We start from the raw sequence: 23,610 nt of genomic DNA, 5'->3' as shown, positions 1-23,610 counted from the left end.
TTACGGAGTAGCTGTAAAAACTGTAAAGTAGGTCATAAGGAACTCATTACCAGCAGAAATCAGTAACAAAGTTATTGATCTTACCCCCCATATACTTGCAATTGTTTTCTTAAAAAGCACTCAATAATTCATGAGTTAAAAGGAAAATCAATGTCAACATTGCAAAATATTTAAAACTGAACAGAAATTAAAACATTGTTCTTAACATGAATTTGAAGAAGCACAATTATAGCCTTCTTTGCATTTTGGGTTCCCTGGGAAGAAGACTTTGGAATCAACAGCCACAGAGGGAGATGGAGAAAGCATTAGGATTTAGGAGAAGTTGACCTTTGATGCCAGCCCAACAGCAGTCTCAGCTGACTCCATAGGGAACTCTGGAGCTAAAATGCCATTCAGTGTTGGGCCAAGGTGGCCAGGACTTTATATTCTTGCACTGATCACTCATTGAATGTGGGCCACCCAGGAAGGGGCAGGACCTTGGACAAGGCACTCTCGCAGCTGGGCAATCCCTGAAGAGGCTGGCAACTGAAGTCTGTCTGCCCACAGTTCTCCCAGCAGCTGGGACCACAGATTCTTCATTAAAGAGAGATCTGGGGGCCACATCACAGTGTCCTTTCCAAGCCTTGGTGCATTTATTTAAAAGAGGAAAGATCTAGAATGATGAACTATGCTTTCAACTCTAAAAGCTGAAATGATAAAATAAACCCTAATAAAACAGCTGGAAGGAAATAAGGATAAAAGCAAGTATTCATGAAATAGCATACATATATATTTTTATATCAAATATTCTTAAACTATTTTTAAAATATGAGTTATTTAGGTAAACTTTGGCCAACTTTAAGAATTGTAAAAAAGGAAGAGGTGATATATAAAAATTGAAAAAATTTTTATATAAAATGAAAAATGTGGCATTTAGAGATGAAGAAAGGAAAAATGATTATCAAAGAAACCATGGAGGGATTTCCTAGGTGGTGCAGTGGTTAAGAATCTGCCTGCCAATGCAGGGGACATGGGTTCGAGCCCCGGTCCAGGAAGATCCCACATGCTGCGGAGCAATTAAGCCCGTGCGCCACAACTACTGAGCCTACGCTCTAGAGCCCGTGAGCCACAACTACTGAGCCCGCATGCCGCAACTACTGAAGCCCGCACTCCTAGAGCCCGTGCTCCGCAACAAGAGAAGCCACTGCAATGAGAAGCCTGCTCAGTGCAATGAAGAGTAGCCCCCGCTCGCTGCAACTAGAGAAGGCCCATGTGCAGCAATGAAGATCCAATGCAGCCAATAAATAAATAAAAAAAAAAAAAAAAAAAAAGAAACCATAGAAACTTTATACCCATAAACACCAGAATGTTGGTGAATATATTTCTAGGAAAATATAAATTACCACAATTGAACCAGAAGGAAAGGTAAAAAAAAGAAATTGGGGTAGTAGTCAAAGTAGCTACGCACCTCCTCAGAAAGGCAATGGGCCAGATTTTTTACATGCCAGTACTACCAGCTCTTTATGTAACAGCTGTTTCTCATAAACCTGTTCTAAAGTCTGGAAGAAAATAGAAAGTCACACACCTAATTTTATAAGGCTAACATAATTCTGTTACCAAAACACAGGGGCAGAAAAAGAAATGAGAACCTAATCTCATTTATAAGCATAGATACAAAAATTGTCAATAAAATATAGCCAAATCCAGTGATCCATTTCCAGTCTTCTTTTTTCTAACTCACAACATCTCAATTACTTCTTGTTCCTTGAAGCACTTTCTTCACTTGGCTTTTGGGTTTTTCAAGTTTTTATCCCACTTATTGGCTGCTACTTCTCAATATTCTTTGCTGGTTTTGCCTCATCTCCCCAACTTCTTAAAATTGGAGTGGTCCAGACTCAGTCCTTACACTTCTTCTATGTCTGCAGCAGCTTTCATGATAATCTCATACTGTCTCATGGCTTTACATATATGTATATATATGCACACACACATACACACATATATGTATAATACATATATATAATATAAAGTGATATATTAGTTAGGGTTCTCCATAGAAACAGAACCAATAGAATTTTATATATATAAAGAGATTTATTATAAGGAATTGACTTATGTAATTACAGAGGCTGACAAGTCCCAGGATCTATACAGTCAGCAAGCTGGAGACCCAAGATGTAATTTCAGTCTGAAAGTTATAGGCTTGAGACCCAGGAAGAGCCAATGTTTCAGTTTGTGTCCAAAGGCAGGAAAAAGCCAGCATCTCAGTTTGAAGGCAGTCAGGCAGAGAGAAACCTCTCTTATTCAGCCTTTTGTTCTATTCAGACCTTCAACTGATTGTATGAGGCCCACCTGCATTAGGGTGGGCAATCTGTTTTACTCTGTCAATTCAAATGTTAATCTCTTGCAGAAACACTTTCACAGAAACACACAGAATAATGTTTGACAAAATATCTGGGCTCCCTGTGACCCAATGAAGTTGACAGATAAACTTAATCATCACAGATAATGAATTCAAAATTTATATCTCCAGAATGGACCCGCCTCTGAAATCCATAACTTGTATATCCAATTGCTTGCTCAGCATCTCTTCTTGGATGTTTAAGAGGCATCACAAATCTGTGTCCAAATCAAGCTCCCAATTTCTTCCCACAAACCTGCTTATTGCACAGTGTTCTCCGTTTCAGTTAACAGTGACTCTATAGTTAGTGCAGGCCCCAAACTGCTGGGTAATTCATGACTCCTTTCTCTTGCATCCAAACTACCAGCAAGCTCCATGGCTCTACTTTCAAAATATATTCAGACTTCAGCCACTTCTGCTCCTACCACCCTGGTGCAAGCCAGGATCATTTTGGCCTAGAGTTTTGCAGTATCCTCCTACTTTATCTTCCTACTTTAATCCTTGAGCCCTTGGAGTCTATTTCAATACTTCAGCCCCAGTGATCATATTGAAAGCAAGTCGGATTATATCACTTCTGCTCAACACCCTCTGATGATTTCCACTTTCATTCAGAGTAAAAGCCAACGTCTTTTGGTCTACATGATTCTACCTCATTAGGCCTCCTTCCTATGCCTCTTGCCCTTTCTCTCTCCACTCCCATCATACTGGCCTCTTTGCTGTTTCTCAGACATGCCTGGCATGCTGTCACCTCAGGGCCTTTGCCCTCTGCCTGCATTGCTCTTCTCCTAGATAGTACATAACTTGCTCCCTTGCCCCTTTCAGATCTTTGCTCAAATATTACTTTCTTAGGAAGGAAGACTTTAACCTTATTTTTAAAGAAGACTATATTTATGTACTACTTATGTAGCTATAAAATAGTAAAGACAAAAAGCCACCATTTAGTTTTTTTAAACTTTTGGAGTCATAGGTCCAGTCAGCAAAAGCTCTTTCACCTCTGGGATTTGGTCATATTTATTCAGCTGTGACAAGGATACTTGGGTCCACAGGTACAGTTGTAAATACAAAACTGATCAGTGATACCTGTTTCAACTTTCACAAGTAAAAGTGATTTTCATGAAGACTGAATAATGTTTTTTGTTTTTATCCATACAGATCTTCTGTATAATAGCTGGTGTGAAGGTGGGGAGCAGGATGGCTCAGAGACACTAGGGCACTGACTCTGTTTTCTTCTCATGCTTGAGAATATGACATTGCTGATGCTGAAGCTGAGTTAAAAACTAGGAGAGTGATGGTTATACCAACTCCCCAACCTAGAACTTCTTAGATTCTTAGTGGATATGTACTGCTGGAAAGGAAACTTAAATGCTGAATCCAAAAGACCTGTGGCCCAGCAGACACCTTGCTGTTTTCTTGGATCCAACTGGCCTAGTCTAACATATGCAGTATCACCTGAAGCCAATAGGGAATTAGGAGCCCAGGAAAACTGGATAGCTAGCTACTCATAAGTTTTAGAGTCCTTGGCTAATTAGTTGGGACTTAATGTGGTAGTGTTTGGTTGCTTCCCTTCAACTTGTAACTCCAAAAATACCAGAATCTGGTTCAGAAGAGGTACCTAAAATGCTGCAATAGATTTTTCTTTTCTTAAGGCAGTTGTGACTTTAAAAACAATCTACAAACAAACATAGTTCCAAGGAACCATAGAAATAGACAAAAACTACCCACAGTTGAAAATGTGTTCAGTTTCTCACCTAAGTCATAATCATGTGTTGTCTGTGAGTAGATGTTGGCATTCTGCAACCTGTATCTGCTGATTAGTCATTTAGTTAATATCTACCAAGAAGAGGCCTCATGAACTAGCTTTTAAATTTAGCCAGAAAAAAATAACGTCATTAATGATGGCCTTGACATTCAGCAAAGCCAAATTAAGCAGTCAATCTGACATTTTATAGACAGTGTGTTACGGAGGCTCACACCCGGCGGATGTTCGATAAGCATTCATTGCCTGGCTGACAATGAACAGCTACACATCTGCCTGTTATAGAAGCTGTAGTTGTTGAATAACTAGGAGAAGGCTGATTTTAGATATACTGTGGGATAGGAGTATGTGTGTGGGGTTTTGTTTTGTTTTTTAAATTCACATGGATTCGTAATTTCCTTTTGAAACTGAACACATTCATTATAAATAGTATTCCCTTTGTCAATTCAAGGTGAAGTACCAGTTAATAGTGGTAGTGATCAAATGTTATTTCCTTTTTAAATAGAAAACTGAGAGCCTCTAAACAATCTTTGTCACATCCCCTTTTAAAATGATTTGCACCAATGCCAGAGAAATCATTAACATTTCAGATTAGGTAACTATTAATTTCATTATTGTGCTTTTAGTGCACTGTGTTCATTACAGTGAATGGAGAATGGTGAACTCTGATCTGCATTTTATTCCTTTATTTAAACTGGTTCACTTCTACTGAATATAAATACCATGAAGCTAGATAAATTCTTGTAATAATAATAGCTAATTTTTTATCATTTACTCTCTGCAGTCATTGTGCTAAGCTCTTTATATGTATTTAAGTTTGTATTGAAAGACTTTTTTCGCTTTTTCTGCCATATCTTTTTTATGCTTTTAAATGTATGACTTTCATGCTGCTTTATTTAAAATCACAATTTCACTAATGCTTATTTAATCACAGTAATACAGTCAACCTTAGCTTCCTCGGAAAGAACAAGAACACATGTTTGAAGGATAATGAAGCTGATGAAAATTTTAAACCTTTAGAGATTGAGTATTGAGCAAAGACAGATGTTTTATAAAAGAGGGACAAAGTAGCTGATCATGTGAATCTGATGAATCATTGTAAAAAATTATTGGAATATATAGATATGCCCTGCTTCTGTTTATCATTGTTATAAAAAACTGATTCAAAATGAGTTGTCCACTCTGGGATGATCCAGCTGTTTGCTGAATCAATTGCTTTTAATTAGCTCATCTGATGTCGATTGGGTTTTGGGCTTGCATGCCTGGATTCCTGAAGGATTGAATTACCAGTATTCTTCTCATTTAGAGAGATGGGACTCTAAAGTCATATGAGAGATTTTCAGATCAAATCATTCATATCACTTTAAAAATGATATACCTATGCATATAGATTTTTCATAGGATTAAAAATCATTCTCATAGGATTAAAAGAAGTTCTTCATCTATTTACTTTTTTTTTTTTAGAAATTTCATGTAATGTCTGAAACATTTATATTAACATATTTCCATACATATTTCCATACACATACAAATATAAGATTTTTAGAAATTTCATGTAATGTCTGAAACATTTATATTAACATATTTCCATACAAATAACCCAATGAAAGTTTAGTATTAGTTGTTTTGTTTGTTTTTTTATACTGCAGGTTCTTATTAGGCATCAATTTTATACACATCAGTGTATACATGTCAGTCCCAATCGCCCAATTCAGCACACCACCATCCCCACCCCACTGCAGTTTTCCCCCCTTGGTGTCCATATGTCCATTCTCTACATCTGTGTCTCAACTTCTGCCCTGCAAACTGGCTCATCTGTACCATTTCTCTAGGTTCCACATACATGCATTAATATACGATATTTGTTTTTCTCTTTCTGACTTACTTCACTCTGTATGACAGTCTCTAGATCCATCCACGTCTCAACAAATGACTCAATTTCGTTCCTTTTTATGGCTGAGTAATATTCCATTGTATATATGTACCACAACTTCTTTATCCATTCGTCTGTTGATGGGCATTTAGGTTGCTTCCATGACCTGGCTATTGTAAATAGTGCTGCAATGAACATTCGGGTGCATGTGTCTTTTTGAATTACGGTTTTCTCTGGGTATATGCCCAGTAGTGGGATTGCTGGGTCATATGGTAATTCTATTTTTAGTTTTTTAAGGAACCTCCATATTGTTCTCCATAGTGGCTGTATCAATTTACATTCCCACCAACAGTGCAAGAGGGTTCCCTTTTCTCCACACCCTCTCCAGCATTTGTTGTTTGTAGATTTTCTGATGATGCCCATTCTAACAGGAGTGAGGTGATACCTCATTGTAGTTTTGATTTGCATTTCTCTAATAATTAGTGATGTTGAGCATCTTTTCATGTGCTTCGTGGCCGTCTGTATGTCTTCTTTGGAGAAATGTCTATTTAGGTCTTCTGCCCATTTTTGGATTGGGGTGTTTGTTTCTTTAATATTGAGCTGAATGAGCTGTTTATATATTTTGGAGATTAATCCTTTGTCCGTTGATTCATTTGCAAATATTTTCTCCCATTCTGAGGGTTGTCTTTTCATCTTGTTTATGGTTTCCTTTGCTGTGCAAAAGCTTTGAAGTTTCATTAGGTCCCATTTGTTTATTTTTGTTTTTATTTCCATTACTCTAGGAGGTGGATCAAAAAAGATCTTGCTGTGATTTATGTCAAAGAGTGTTCTTCCTATGTTTTCCTCTAAGAGTTTTATAGTGTCCAGTCTTATATTTAGGTCTCTAATCCATTTTGAGTTTATTTTTGTGTATGGTGTTAGGGAGTATTCTAATTTCATTCTTTTACATGTAGCTGTCCAGTTTTCCCAGCACCACTTATTGAAGAGACTGTCTTTTCTCCATTGTATATCTTTGCCTCCTTTGTCATAGATTAGTTGACCATAAGTGCGTGGGTTAATCTCTGGGCTTTCTATCTTGTTCCATTGATCTATGTTTCTGTTTTTGTGCCAGTACCATATTGTCTTGATTACTGTAGCTTTGTAGTATAGTGTGAAGTCAGGGAGTCTGATTCCTCCAGCTCCATTTTTTTGCCTCAAGACTGCTTTGGCTATTCGGGGTCTTTTGTGTCTCCATACAAATTTTAAGATGATTTGTTCTAGCTCCGTAAAAAATGCCATTGGTAATTTGATAGGGATTGCATTGAATCTGTAGATTGCTTTGGGTAGTATACTCATTTTCACAATGTTGATTCTTCCAATCCAAGAACATGGTATATCTCTCCATCTGTTGGTATCATCTTTAATTTCTTTCATCAGTGTCTTATAGTTTTCTGCATACAGGTCTTTTGTCTCCCTAGGTAGGTTTATTCCTAGGTATTTTATTCTTTTTGTTGCAATGGTAAATGGGAGTGTTTCCTTAATTTCTCTTTCAGATTTTTCTTCATTAGTGTATAGGAATGCAAGAGATTTCTGTGCATTAATTTTGTATCCTGCAACTTTACCATATTCATTGATTAGCTCTAGCAGTTTTCTGGTGGCAGTTTTAGGATTCTCTATGTATAGTATCATGTCATCCGCAAACAGTGACAGTTTTACTTCTTCTTTTCCAATTTGTATTCCTTTTATTTCTTTTTCTTCTCTGATTGCCGTGGCTAGGACTTCCAGAACTATGTTGAATGATAGTGGTGAGAGTGGACATCCTTGTCTCGTTCCTGATCTTAGAGGAAATGCTTTCAGTTTTTCACCATTGAGAATGATGTTTGCTGTGGGTTTGTCATATATGGCCTTTATTATGTTGAGGTAGGTTCCCTCTATGCCCACTTTCTGGAGAGTTTTTATCAGAAATGGGTGTTGAATTTTGTCAAAAGCTTTTTCTGCATCTATTGAGATGATCATATGGTTTTTATTCTTCAATTTGTTAATATGGTGTATCACATTGATTGATTTGCGTATATTGAAGAATCCTTGCATCCCTGGGATAAATCCCACTTGATCGTGGTGTATGATCCTTTTAATGTGTTGTTGGATTCTGTTTGCTAGTATTTTGTTGAGGATTTTTGCATCTATATTCATCAGTGATATTGGTCTGTAATTTTCTTTTTTTGTTGTGTCTTTGTCTGGTTTTGGTATCAGGGTGATGGTGGCCTCATAGAATGAGTTTGGGAGTGTTCCTTCCTCTGCAATTTTTTGGAAGAGTTTGAGAAGGATGGGTGTTAGCTCTTCTCTAAATGTTTGATAGAATTCACCTGTGAAGCCATCTGGTCCTGGACTTTTGTTTGTTGGAAGATTTTTAATCACAGTTTCAATTTCATTACTTGTGATTGGTCTGTTCATATTTTCTGTTTCTTCCTGATTCAGTCTTGGAAGGTTATACCTTTCTAAGAATTTGTCCATTTCTTCCAGGTTGTCCATTTTATTGGCATAAAGTTGCTTGTAGTAGTCTCTTAGGATGCTTTGTATTTCTGCGGTGTCTGTTGTAACTTCTCCTTTTTCATTTCTGATTTTATTGATTTGAGTCCTCTCCCTCTTTTTCTTGATGAGTCTGGCTAATGGCTTATCAATTTTGTTTATCTTCTCAAAGAACCAACTTTTAGTTTTATTGATCTTTGCTATTGTTTTCTTTGTTTCTATTTCATTTATTTCTGCTCTGATCTTTATGATTTCTTTCCTTCTGCTAACTTTGGGTTTTGTTTGTTCTTCTTTCTCTAGTTTCTTTAGGTGTAAGGTTAGATTGTTTACTTGAGATTTTTCTTGTTTCTTTAGGTAGGCTTGTATAGCTATAAACTTCCCTCTTAGAATTGCTTTTGCTGCATCCCATAGGTTTTGGGTTGTCGTGTTTTCATTGTCATTTGTCTCTAGGTATTTTTTGATTTCCTCTTTGATTTCTTCAGTGATCTCTTGGTTATTTAGTAACGTATTGTTTAGCCTCCATGTGTTTGTGTATTTTACGTTTTTTTCCCTGTAATTCATTTCTAATCTCATAGCGTTGTGGTCAGAAAAGATGCTTGATATGATTTCAATTTTCTTAAATTTACTGAGGCTTGATTTGTGACCCAAGATGTGATCTATCCTGGAGAATGTTCCGTGCGCACTTGAGAAGAACGTGTAATCTGCTGTTTTTGGAGGGACTGTCCTATATATATCAATTAAATCTATCTGGTCTATTGTGTCATTTAACGCTTCTGTTTCCTTATTTATTTTCATTTTGGATGATCTGTCCATTGGTGTAAGTGAGGTGTTAAAGTCCCCCACTATTACTGTGTTACTGTCGATTTCCTCTTTTATAGCTGTTAGCAGTTGCCTTATGTATTGAGGTGCTCCTATGTTGGGTGCATATATATTTATAATTGTTATATCTTCTTCTTGGATTGATCCCTGGATCATTATGTAGTGTCCTTCCTTGTCTCTTGTAACATTCTTTATTTTAAAGTCTATTTTATCTGATATGAGTATAGCTACTCCAGCTTTCTTTTGATTTACATTTGCATGGAATATCTTTTTCCATCCCCTCACTTTCAGTCTGTATGTGTCCCTAGGTCTAAAGTGGGTCTCTTGTAGACAGCATATATATGGGTCTTGTTTTTGTATCCATTCAGCCAGTCTATGTCTTTTGGTTGGGGCATTTAATCCATTCACGTTTAAGGTAATTATCGATATGTATGTTCCTATGACCATTTTCTTAATTGTTTTGGGTTTGTTTTTGTAGGTCCTTTTCTTCTCTTGTGTTTCCCACTTAGAGAAGTTCCTTTAGCATTTGTTGTAGAGCTGGTTTGGTGGTGCTGAATTCTCTTAGCTTTTGCTTGTCTGTAAAGCTTTTGATTTCTCCATCAAATCTAAATGAGATCCTTGCTGGGTAGAGTAATCTTGGTTGTAGGTTCTTCCCTTTCATCACTTTAAGTATATCATGCCACTCCCTTCTGGCTTGCAGAGTTTCTGCTGAGAAATCAGCTGTTAACCTTATGGGAGTTCCCTTGTGTGTTATTTGTCATTTTTCCCTTGCTGCTTTCAATAATTTTTCTTTGTCTTTAATTTTTTCCACTTTGATTACTATGTGTCTCGGCGTGTTTCTCCTTGGGTTTATTCTGTATGGGACTCTCTGTGCTTCCTGGACTTGGGTGGCTATTTCCTTTCCCATGTTAGGGAAGTTTTCGACTATAATCTCTTCAAATATTTTCTCTGGTCCTTTCTCTCTCTCTTCTCCTTCTGGGACCCCTATAATGCAAATGTTGTTGCGTTTAATGTTGTCTCAGAGGTCTCTTAGGCTGTCTTCATTTCTTTTCATTCTTTTTTCTTTAGTCTGTTCTGCAGCAGTGAATTCCACCATTCTGTCTTCCAGGTCACTTATCCGTTCTTCTGCCTCAGTTATTCTGCTATTGATTCCTTCTAGTGTAGTTTTCATTTCAGTTATTGTATTGGTCATCTCTGTTTGTTTGTTCTTTAATTCTTCTAGGTCTTTGTTAATCATTTCTTGCATCTTCTCAATCTTTGCCTCCATTCTTATTCCAAGGTCCTGGATCATCTTCACTATCATTATTCTGAATTGTTTTTCTGGAAGGTTGCCTATCTCCACTTCATTTAGTTGTTTTTCTGGGGTTTTTTCTTGTTCCTTCATCTGGTACATAGCCCTCTGCCTTTTCATCTTCTCTATCTTTCTGTAACTGTGGTTTTTGGTCCACAGGCTGCAGGATTGTAGTTTTTCTTGCTTCTGCTGTCTGCCCTCTGGTGGTTGAGGCTATCTAAGAGGCTTGATGGGAGGCTCTGGTGGTGGGTAGCTTGCTTTCCTTTCTGATTGGCGTATTCTTTCTTTCAATGTATGCAGGCGTAATGTCCATCACTTTTCTCTTTCTCTGGTCACCTTTTATTTTTATGTCCATAGACAGTAAGCCTCCATCCTTTGTAAAAGATTCAGGTTCAGCTATTTTGCATTATAGTTGGCCCTACCATTAATTGCTGGTTTCTCGTTAAATTCTGGGTGACAACCTTATATGTTAAAGTCATTGTTCTTCTTCAATTTTGAGTCCTTCAAAGAATCCAAACTCAAAGTGCATCCAGAATTTTTCTGTGTACCAATAAGATGCTTAGACTTCTAAAAATGCATCAAGCATCCACTGCATAGAAGTCTGATTTTCTCCTGTTGTAATTCACATAAAGCTAGAGTAATCACCACACTATGGTATCTTTCCAGTCCTTGCTGATTGGCTCTATTAGGTCACTCTTCTGACGCTCAGCAAGGCTTCTCACCGCTCCAGTCGGCAACTCATTTCCCGCCTTAAGCGGGAAGATCAGACCGAGAGGAAAGCTCTTCATCTGTTTACTTTTGAAAGGTATTTCAGCTCTTGTGGATTATTCTTAAACTCTTTTTTTCCCCATTTTGTAAGATGTAGAGACTTTGCATGTAGCCTGCATAGACAGAGCATCAGATGTGTTTGCAGAAGGAGTGAACGTGAGCATATGGGATGACCTGAACACTTCATATTAAACTGGCCTGTTCTGCCTTAGATCAGGAAGGTTCAAGTGAAGTGGTTGCTTAGCAACTAATGGAGTTAGAGGAAACCATGTGTTAGCCGGGCCTCTTGCCCTCCTGTGTGTGAACGCCTAACAGGGGGCGAGTGGCCCCAATATGTATTGCCTGACTCGCAGCTGTCAAACCAAAGTGATGAATAAAATGAAAGATTGAAAAGAGATGGCACAGCTGGACTGGGTGCCTGTGTTTATAGTCTTATTTTATGTTAGCATGTTGAAGAAAAAGATATTAAGGGAGGACATTAAAAATAAAAGAGGAACTGTTGAAATTTGCGGTTAAAATTTTAAGAGTGATCATTAACTTACATTGAGTTTTTAAAGAGTAGAAAAATAAGTGGCAATTAAGGTGTTTCCACACTATTATCTTCATTTTTCCAAAAAGTTCTCTATAGAAAAGAGGTAGAGCATTTTATATGATGATGTTATGAATATTAGGACAGAAATAGTGTGTTTTAGTGCTTGTACGTATGCATACTTTATGATGCAGGGCTGGCACATCTATTTCTGCTCCCTTTTTATACCTATGACAGACGTAATAACTAGATCCTGACCATTCTCACTTGATGCTGGATGTGGCCTCCACAGCCCTGCCAATATCAGACTGGGCAGGCAAGGAACTACCTTGGCATTCTTTTTTTTAAATTGAAGTAGTTGATTTACAATATTATGTTAGTTTCAGGTATACAGCATAATGATACAGTATTTTGGCAGATTATACTCCATTATAGGTTATTACAAGATAATGGCTATAATTCCCAGTGCTATACAGTATAGTTGCTTATCTATTTTATGTATAGCAGTTTGTATCTGTTAATCCCATACCCCTAATTTGTCTCTTTCCCCTTCTCTCTCCCCTTTGGTAACCACCAGTTTGTTTTCTATATCTGTGAGTCTGTTTTACATATACATTCATTTGTATTATTTTTTAGATTCCACATATAAGTGATATCATACAGTATTTTTCTTTCTCTGACTGACTTATTTCACTAAGCATAATACTCTCTAGGTTCATCCGTGTTGCTACAAATGGCAGTATTTCATTCCTTTTTTTAAAAAAATTAATTAATTAATTAATTTATGGCTGTGTTGGGTCTTCGTTTCTGTGTGAGGGCTTTCTCTCGTTGCGGCCAGCGGGGGCCACTCTTCATCGCGGTGCGCGGGCCTCTCACTATCACGGCCTCTCTTGTTGTGGAGCACAGGCTCCAGATGCGCAGGCTCAGTAGTTGCGGCTCACGGGCTTAGTTGCTCCGTGGCATGTGGGATCCTCCCAGACCAGGGCTCGAACCCGTGTCCCCTGCATTGGCAGGCAGATTCTCAACCACTGCGCCACCAGGGAAGCCCAGTATTTCATTCTTTTTAATGGCTGAGTAATAGTGCATTGTATATATATACCACATCTTCTTAATCCAGTTGTCTGTTGATGGGCACTTGGGTTGCTTCCATGTCTTGACTATTGTACCTTGTGCTGCTGTGAACATTGGGGTGCATGTATCTTTTCGAATTAGTGTTTTCATTTTTTCCATATATATATCCAGGAATGGAATTCCTGGATTATGTGGTAGTTCTATTTTTAGTTTTTTGAGGAAACTCCATACCGTTTTCCATAGTGTCTGCACCAGTTTACATTCTCATCAACAGTGTACAAGGGTTCCCTTTTCTCCATATCCTCACCAACATTTGGTGTTTGTAGACTTTTTGTTGATAGCCATTCTGGTAGGTGTGAGGGGATAGCTCATTGTTTTAATTTGCATTTCTCTAATAATTAACAATGTTGAACATCTTTTCGTGTGCCTGTAGCCATCTGTATGTATTCTTTGGAGAAATGTCTATTCATGTCTTCTGCCCAATTTTTGATTGGGTTGCCTTGACATTCTTTATGGCAAATTGAAAATCCTTAAAAGCTTTTAGTTCTGATTCCGTAGGAATGAGTCTGAGGGATTTGTGCCAGTAGCAACTCTGAGGTGGCCACATGAAGTTCCTCTTCAGGAAAATATAAGAAGGAGATGGACCAGAGAAAGTCAACCAAAGTAGTGAGGAAAAGGAAGGTGACATGATGGATTTGTCTGAAGGCTCCTACCACTGCCACCACCTAAGAACATGGGATGATTTACTCTTTTAAAGGCCTTATTCTTGGGACTGTGGGTCTTTCTTTAAGCTGTAACCTCCCCTCCTTTCCCCATGAATCTGGAGATCAGTCCTCGCTTGCTGAGATTTGGACTCAGGTCTCCTGCCTGGACTGCAGGATTTCTAGCGTTAGCTTTGAGTGCTAACATTTTATGACTCAGAGAATTTGGAGTAGATGCTCTTTCCAATAGGGAGACTTAAGAGCTGTTATAACATGTTGGAAAGACTATTAAGCAGAAAAGGGAGTGAATTTATTGACCTTCTACTAGGACCAAGAAGAGAAAGTTATCCGGAGAGTGATTCAATATTCTAAAAGCATTGTTGATACTTTGCATTCTCCAGTGAAGTATTGGGTGTCTCATCACTTCAAATATTCAGATAGGCAAGGAGTGTTGCAAGGGTGGAGGAACTGACTACAGCCATGCCTCTCAGACTCTGACGTTCATGTGGGTCACCAGGGGCTCGTGTTAAAATGCAGTTTCCCATCCAGTAGGTGTGGGTGGACATGAAATTCTGTGTTTCTAATAAGTTCCCTGGTGATGCCAATGCTGTTGACCCAGGGACCACACTCTGAGCAGCGAGGGGTCAGTTATCTCTAAAGTACCTTCCAGTTTTAAAATTCCACTTACAGAAAAAAAGCTAGAGTTTTACTCATGATACTTAAAACACACCCTGTGCAGCTCTGATAAGCCGTGTAAGTGCCTCTTCTGTGTCTTACAGAATTCTCCCTGATCGCCTATCGTATTTTATTATTTTATTATTTTTTATTTATTTTTTATACAGCAGGTTCTTATTAGTTATCTATTTTATACATGTTAGTGTATATATGTCAGTCCCAATCTCCCAATTCATTCCACCAGCGCCGCCCCCAGCTTTCCCCCCTTGGTGTCCATATACATCTGTGTCTCTATTTCTTCCTTGCAAACCAGTTCATCTGTACCATTTTTCTAGATTCCACATATATGCGTTAATATATGATATTTGTTTTTCTCTTTCTGACTTACTTCACTCTGTAGAATCTATATCACATCTGCTTGGTCACTCCTTCACGCGGACCCCAAATTCTGCCTTAGGGCAGCTGTCAAAATGCAGGAAATCCAGGTTTGGTCTTAGTCATTGTGCCCTTAGTAGATTTTGAAAGGCAAGATAGTGCCACTGGCTGCCATATGAGGATAGACCAAAAGGTCTCTACATAGGAAAGATTCATCCAACAATAGCTTATCAAGTATATTCAATAAGGAAAAGTAAAAGTGCTATCCCTAAATATCTGAAAGATATTTAAAGATAAAATAATGGATTTCTTTACATGGTGGGTAGTGAAGTATTGAAATCCCATACCCATGGGATATAACTATAGACTAGAAAGTAAGAGAAGCACCAGAGGAATGAGGGATCCGAGAGGGTGACCCAACGCTAAAGCCAGATGTGTGGGTGTCATTTTCCAGAGTACCTAACAGGTGATAAAGATAAATACCATACGTGGATAACCTGATTTCATGCTGGGCAACAGTTTCCGGCCTTCATATGTCCTGTCCCTTTAGCTAAGAAAAGAACAACTTGATTTGTGTCCTTTTTCCATTCCATTCCATACTCCCCCGGAAGACCTAAGTAGTTTGAAATATGGTCACATCTAGGAGGAGGAGAATTCTAAGGAGAAATAGGATAGGCCATAATCCTGCTGGTTTTGAAGGGCTCATTATCACTATGTAGTTAAATTTAAGAAGTAACTGTGCCAAGAGTGAAGCTGTGAAATACAGTTAGATTCTTTGAATAAACAGGCTACATATTTGAAGATGTTGGGAAAACCAAAATGTTTCACAGTTTTTAGCATATAAGGTAGATTTTTCTTCATATGGTTAAGGTGAGGGGAAACTTGTATTTCAGAAATACTAATTTTTATGCCGAATTATATTTATAGTAATATAACTTTACTGTTTTCATTTGTCCTGACATTTTATTCTCTGAGAGTATTACTATATTGTTTGAGGGAGAATTAAAACAGCTATAAATGTATAGGGGAAAAATACCCTTCAATCAAGCATCCCCACTCTTTCAGGCCATTAAGCGCCTCAAATGGATTGGATTGCTTTTGCATTTGTGAGATAAAAAAGGTAAATAGTCCAGTTCAACTGTGGTCAGGACCCTTTTCTCCTTAATGTCAGGGAAATGGGCTATTGTGGTTAATTGAACAGTCTCATTAACTGAGATTTACTACCTATTTTATATGTGAGGTATAACCAAAATGCAATAAAGGATAATCACCATTAACACTAAATTGAGCACAATGTAATCTTTGTTGATTCAGAGGTTAGCTCATATCTCTGTAATGCCTCACGGCCGTTGTAAACATCACTAATTACATAACATATAAAAAGCATAGGGGATCAGGCTGGATCTGCCACAATCATTGCAAGTTACCCTTTTCAATAACTTCCTAAAACATTTTTGTTTACTTTTACTTATCTCTCTCATAAAAGATAAGGGTTGAATGTGCCCCCAAACAATCCAGTTATTTCATCTGTAAAATCATTTGTGTTCCTAATCAAATGCGGATTCACAGTATATCTCGCCCATATCCAGTGCAACTCCAAAGCTACGTGTAGTTTACCAGGTAAAAAAGATCATATTTCACCAACTTTAAGTGCTTCACAAAGTCTATCATCTGTCATTCTACTTACCTTGGAGGTTGTAGTAGAATTGCCATCGGTCAGTTTTGTGGCATAATATACCAACCTAAAATTGGTTGTAGCTCATCTTATGACTGCACGACAACTAATGTGACCCAAGGAAACTTAATTCATGCACTGTGATTTTAGGACTCAATTTGTGTCATTTCTATATGAAGTGCAGGAGGAATGACACTATAAATCCACAACTCTCTCTGTGATAGGCATTTAAAGTGGATTGCATCGTCACAAACTGGGTTTTCCATTAGAAAGATTTGCGGTGGTTGCAGCACATTATCAGCCAAAAGTAAGCTGTGATGACTGTAAATCTCAGCCTGGCCAAGGCTCTCCCAAAGACAAAACAGTGAGAACCAAGAAAGAGGCTCTGCAGTGTTTTCCTGTTTCTAAGCAGAACCCTCCCATGCTTTGGCAGAATGTTGTGGCTTAATAGAGGACATTGCCATATGTTCTATGTCTAAATGTCTAGCTTTGAACTCATTTGGTAGATATTCTTTCTGCTTAACTTTCATTACTTTTTAATCCCAGTGTCTAAAACACCTTATATCCAGAAAATTCTTTCTTATGTCGAATTATTTTTGTTTATGACAGTGTCCAACAGCTGGATTTGTACATTGCAGCTGAATTTTTAAAGAGTTTCTCAGTTCATTCATTCATTCATTCATTGACCTGTATTTATTACATGCATGCAGTGCTAGTGTCTAGGGGCTCCATGGTGAAGAAGACGAATATGGTACTCACTTTCATGCATATTACAGTTTACCTTTTCAATAAGTTTGATGCTAAAAGATAGCACCCTTGGTCTTACCACCTTTTCTGCTACCAAAGGAGTCTCTGTTCTTCCCCATGGTCTCTAGCAGGTCTCCAGACATTGTTTCACAAGCTTAGGCAGCCTAGGCAGCTGGTGTTTCGCTGTGTCAAATGACCGGGGTTCTTCCTCACTTTGGTGGTATCCAATGAGGCTTTTCCTAATTGAGGTACCTTCTAAGTTTATTAAACTTAAGACATTGACTTTGATTTAATAGCTCCCTTTTTATCTTTTAATTAACCAGTTTTTCTGATTTTTAAAAATTATATGTTAAATTTGTAACATTAAATTTCTAAGACTCTATGATATGATATCAGAATGGAAGTTAGGTGTTTTTAGAAATAGGGGTGATGGTTTCTCTGATGGCGTCAGTCCTTAAAGTAGGGTGTAGGAGTATGTGGTGAACGTGAAGTCCTGCAGCCAGACATAGGAATTTTGAGTGAAAATCATCAATAGGAAAGTCTTAGAAAGGAATGGATTTGGTCAGAGGGTGGTGGCAGTGGGGGGTTTGTTTCTTAGCTCTCATTCCAGTTGGGATCAAAGGGAGGCATGGGAGAGTAGGACAATCAGCCTGGATTATTAGAATAAGAATTTCTGTTTATTAAACACCTTCTGTGTACCAGGTATTATTCTTGACATTGAGCATAATTGTATCTAAACCTCAAGACAACCCTGTGAGGTTGGTATGATCCCCACGTACAGGTAAAGGGCCTGAGGTTCAGAGAAGTTAACAAATTAGCCAAAGGTCACATGTTCAAGGTAAGTTGCCCACATGACAAAGTAAGTTATAGAACCAGTATTTGAATCAGATGTGTCTTCCTGTACAACCCTGAACATTAAAAATAAAACAAAGTTTCAAAAGACAGGTGTTAGAAATACACAGGTAACACATGTTCATGGTAATGATCCAAATCATACTATATGTAAATGGAGTAAAATAATAGTCTCTTCCTATCCTCTACAGTTCATACTCTATAATATAACCACAGTGACCAATTTGGTGTTGCTTTGTTGCTTATACAAACATGTACAAATATGTATGTACATTATTTAAGGGGTTATATTCTTTCCCCAACTCTACTAAGCCAGGTTTCAAGTTCAGTAGTTCACCAGTCTCTGGTTGAGGACAGATACCTGTTCTATGCCAGTTTTTCCATAGTTGCTTTTTTTAAAAAATTTTATTTTATTTTGGACTTTAGTTGATTTACAATGTTGTGTTAGTTTCAGGTGTACAGCAAAGTGATTCAGTTTTATATATATATATATATATATATATATATATATATATATATTCATTTTCAAATTCTTTTCCCATTTAGGTTATTACAGAATATTGAGCAGAGTTCCCTGTGCTCTACAGTAGGTCCTTGTTGGTTATCTGTTTTAAATATAGTCGTGTGTACATGTCAATCCCAAAAGACCCTTATGAAAGCAGATTCAAAAAACTCCCTTGGCCGCGTGTTCTCTTATTTAACCTTTGCTCTCAGGAACTTTTTCCACTTCATTAACCCAGATAATTTTTTTGCAGTTTGAATCATTTCTGTCCTGCTCTGTACATGAGTTGATGGAGAGCAGCTGGTTACCATATCAGGTGCAATTACAACTTGGAAGACCTGAAAAAAGAAATTAATGTGGGGAATAATAAAAACTGAAACACTCATATAATAAAAAATGGATACTGAAAACAGCTGAAATTTCTTTCAGTTTCTTTTAAAAGCAGCTATACGAAATCTAGCATCAAATTTAGAATTAGACTGAAAGTTTTTATTGTAACCTGTGCTTTTGTTTGTTTGTTTATTTATTTATTTATGGCTGTGTTGGGTCTTCGTTTCTGTGCTAGGGCTTTCTCTAGTTGCAGCAAGTGGGGGCCACTCTTCATCGCGGTGCGCGGGCCTCTCATTATCGCGGCCTCTCTTGTTGCGGAGCACAGGCTCCAGACGCGCAGGCTCAGTAATTGTGGCTCACGGGCCCAGTTGCTCCGCGGCATGTGGGATCTTCCCAGACCAGGGCTCGAACCCGTGTCCCCTGCATTGGCAGGCAGATTCTCAACCACTGCACCACCAGGGAAGCCCTAACCTGTGCTTTTTAATTTTGAAATTTCAGATCTTCTACAAATGCATAAGCAGAATCCACTTAACATTAAGTCAATTTCCTATTAGCATTTTTTATCTATAGCCATACTTGATTTAAAAACCAAAGCAAAGCAAAAACAAACAAAACCCAGAACCGATACTTCTGATATGTCAATCCTTTTAACCAGAGAATACATAAGAGAAACTTCCTTCTATTTCATTGTTATCATAAAATATAAATTTTTCTAAGAGCTTGCCATGTATCAGGCACTGTATTCAGTACTTTATATGTACTATCATATAATCTTCCAAAAGTTCATGAAATGGGTACAATCTTTAGCCCCATTTTTCAGATAAGAAAACTGAATCACAGAGAAGGTATGTGTTTTTCCTAGTCACTTGGCAGTGTTCAGACTCAGAATTGTTTGGTTACAAGTTTGCTCTTAATCAGTGTACTTCACTAAACCAAGGATTATGTAACTTCGAGTCTAGTGTTCTTAACCTTAACTGCCAGTGGCATCAGTGGGAAGTCAGATCAGCTCACTAACCAAGTTGTCAAATTTACCATATTGGCCATTCACATTTAACAGCTTCTAAAGGAATGTTAGGTTTCATTTATTCATGATAAAGTGAATTTTTGAATTAAATATATTCTGAATGTCTGCTATTTAATATAGCAAATATAATTGCATATGTTACATGTTACATACTCCCAATGTCTTTAGGATACTTTGTTATTTTTTAGTTTCTCAAATTATAAGCATTTAAAATATTCTTTATAAAATTTCTCAAATTGTGTATTTCTAACAGTTAAAAGGTTAACTAGAAGTTATCAAAGAGAATCTTATTCATTATGAAACTTACAAGTCTACTGTGTGAGATAGAAATGCGGACCTCCAGAAAGAATAATGGACCATCAATTAAAACCACTTGTCCCATACATATTAATTTAAAATGTAAAGAATTTTGAGAATCAAAAATGAATTTATCAGAATAAAAAATTGCTAGAAGTTTTCCATTGGCAAAACAAAAAAATGACTTTTTAAAATTAAAAAGATTTGGTATGAACTTAAATACTATCACATAGAACAGTGAGGGTTTGTTTGTTTGTTCGTTTTGATTTTTGTTTTACTTCTAAGAAGTTAGTCAAACTGCAAAATCGGAAGAGACAATCCCTTCAAGACTTCTCTTATTCCTGACACCAATTGCAAGTTTGAGATTCCTAAAACTACTCTCATGTTCGGTAATTCGCTAGAAAGGCTCACATTACTCACTGAAAGCTTGTGTACTCACAGATATGGCTTATTACAGGGAAAGGATACAGATCAGAATCAGCCAAGGGAAGAGACACAGAGGGCAGAGTCCAGAAGGGGACCAAATATGGAGCTTCTGGCCCTCTTCCACCTGTGGAGTCATTGTGTTACCCCCTCCTGACCATGCTCTGTGACAGTAAGCACAGAGGACTGCCAAGCAGGGAAGCTCACTCAAGTTTTTGGTGTCCTGAGTTGTTATCACAGACTGCCTATGTGGCTGACCTTTCATCTCCAGCCTCTCCTGGAGGTCAGACTAATACCTTTAGTCTCTTGTCCCTCTATTTTTTTTTTTAACAGCTTTATTGGAGTATAATTGCTTTACAATGGTGTGTTAGTTTCTGCTTTATAACAAAGTGAATCAGTTATACATATACATATATCCCCATATCTCTTCCCTCTTGCATCTCTCTCCCTCCCACCCTCCCGATCCCAGCCCTCTAGGTGGTCACAAAGCACCGAGCTGATCTCCCTGTGCTATGCGGCTGCTTCCCACTAGGTCACAGCTGATACAGTGTGGACCAAAGCTCCTGTCATAAATCATGTCATTAGACTGTCAGTGGCCAAAGCCCCAGGAAACAGGGATGCTCCTATCAGGCAGGATATTCCAAAGGCCTAGATTACCTTCCAGAAACCAAAGGCAAAGGCCAGACCTCCCTTTGGGTAAGGTTAATTCTTCACTACATAGATGTACACTTTTCTAAATAGTGTATTTCATAATCAGTGACCCAAAATTGAATATTCTCTCTATTACCTGTTAAGTCAAACTTGTTAAAGGTGTACAAATTAGTGTGGTTTCTTTTTTTGGGGGGGGGAGGGGAGTCCATGCATTTGTTTAACTTGGTAAGTTTTCATTTTTAAAATTTTGTTTCGTTTTATTTTATTTATTTATTTTTGGCCACACTGCATGGCTTGCAGGATCTCAGTTCCCTGACCAGGGATTGAACCCTCACCCTCGGCAGTGAAAGCGTGGAGTCCTAACCACTGGACCACCAGGGAATTCTTGCATTTTTTTAAATTTCAAAGTTTTCATTTGACAAACTGATTTTCAATAAGTTGGCCATTTGGAGAATTGGTTTGGAGGCAAATTGATTTTCACTGAATAAATTAGACAGTGGTTCTCAAATTCAGGTAAGCATCAGAGTCTCTCGGATGGCCCATTACAGCCCAGATTGCTGGGTCCCGCTCTGAATTTCTGATTCTGTAGGTCTGGGCTGGAGCTCCATAAATCTGTACTCTAAGGAGTTCCCAGGAGATGCTAATGTTGCTGACCCAGGGGCCACACTTTGAGAACCACTGGAATAGAGGGTGTGACCTATGGCAGATGAGAGGAATGAGATGCGTCATTGAGGTGGGGCACAAAAAAGGGCAGAGAAGTCAGGAGACAAGGCACTACTTTCCATGTCTTATGGCAAGAATGTTCGGGACTGCTACCCATATCAGGTTAGCTGTGGGACACCAGGATCGAGAGAATGAGTTCAGGGAGAGAGCCTAAACACAAGTCACCCCAGAGAACAGCTGTGGGATTCAGCGCCACTCTGTGTGTGGGGTGTGCAGAGCCATCTGTGTGTTACTGTAACTATTTGGACAGCTAAGTGATTTGCAGTGGCTTGTGTGAAGGAAGTTTTGCAGAAGCATTTCAAAAACCAAAATCAGTCTTCAACTTGTAAAACTTTTTTCTTTCCTAGTTTCTCTAGGGCTTTATCTTGTTGTCTTGCTTTTTAAGTCCCATAACTGTCTTCCTTTCTCTCCCACCTCAGGCCATGTTCAGTCTTTGTATGGTGGAAAGTGGTGCTGACGAGGTGAATTTACATGGTGTGACCAGCCTCGGCTTAAAGCAAGCTCTGGAATTTGCATACACAGGACAGGTATGGTACCAAACGTCATCTGAGAGGCTTAACATTTTTAACTGCACCTAAACAGAGGAGATTATCCATGAGATTTAGGTATTTTTCTTGTTACTCACTTTGAGGTTAAAAAAAGTTTTACATCTACTTAAGGTTACAACTAAAATAATGGAAAGGTAAGTAAAATAATTTTGATCTTAAATATTTTAATCTTAGCTCAGTTGCTTGCTGGTGTAATTTTAAAATATCCTGAAGAATTATTATATGGGAAAGAGTTTGGAAGATAACTTGAATTCTCATTGTCATCGCTGAAGCTCAGTGACTCAATCATGGCTTTACTGGCTTAAAAACAAGAACACTCCCCCCCCCTCCCAAAAAAAAACAATCTAAAGCCGTAAAGAGCTCTGTCTAGCATCTTGACACCCTGTCGTCTACATACATTTCAGGATCAGGGCCTCAAGTAATAGATTAGAATGTGACGGTTTAAAAGCCAAAGTTGCTCATCATTAAACTTGTTATAGGATTTACAGGAATCTTCAGAGAACATTCGTTTTCTTTCTTTTTTTAAATGAAAGAATAATAGTGACAACTAGTAGAATACAAAAGCCATGTCATTGTATGACTATCATAGCAAATCAAAATAAATCTTCATAAAGACAATATAAATCCAAATCTGAAGCTTCACGGTTCTTATCTAGTTTCATGTTAGTGCAACAATTATTAGAATACACAAAACCCTTCCTTTTAGAATTATTTTTTAACTGAAATATAATTGACATGTAACGTTGTATTAGTTTTAGGTGTACAACAGTGATTTGAAATATGTATATATTGCAAAATGATTACTATAATAAGTTAACATCCATCACCACATATAGTTACAAATTTTCTGTGTCCTGAGGACTTTTAAAATCTACTGTCTTAGCGCCTTTCAAAAATACAATACAGTATTGCTAACTATAGTTGCCACGCTATACATTACATCCCCAGGACTTATTTACCTTATAACCGAAAGTTTGTACCTTTCAGTTATAATATAAATAACTTCACCCTTCACCCATTTTGCCCACCCTCCTCACCCGCTGTTTTCACTTGAGAACTACTCCACTACATCAAACCAGATACCGACTAGAG

At 37.8% G+C, this 23,610-nt stretch overlaps 1 protein-coding gene across 10 annotated transcripts in view; it reads left to right on the top strand.

The window, feature by feature from the left end:
- The window catches only part of KLHL32 (kelch like family member 32), a 230,974-nt gene that overhangs the window by 80,304 nt on the left and 127,060 nt on the right, over positions 1 to 23,610 (top strand). For 7 of the 10 annotated variants that reach the window (XR_014248432.1, XM_082405247.1, XM_082405246.1 and 4 more), the window contains exon 4: positions 22,390 to 22,497. Coding sequence is in view for 7 of the 10 variants with exons in the window: in XM_082405247.1 (XP_082261373.1) it covers positions 22,390 to 22,497 (108 nt within the window). In the remaining 3 variants the exon portion in view is untranslated. Of the gene's footprint in view, positions 1 to 12,711; positions 21,293 to 22,389; positions 22,498 to 23,610 lie in introns of those variants that run through there. The other 3 variants (XM_082405245.1, XM_082405240.1, XM_082405241.1) reach the window with 3 other exon arrangements.

This window comes from Balaenoptera borealis, assembly GCF_965194805.1.
Source record: "Balaenoptera borealis genome assembly, chromosome: 9".
NCBI lineage: Eukaryota > Metazoa > Chordata > Mammalia > Artiodactyla > Balaenopteridae > Balaenoptera > Balaenoptera borealis.
This window is presented reverse-complemented; position numbering and strand designations above follow the sequence as displayed.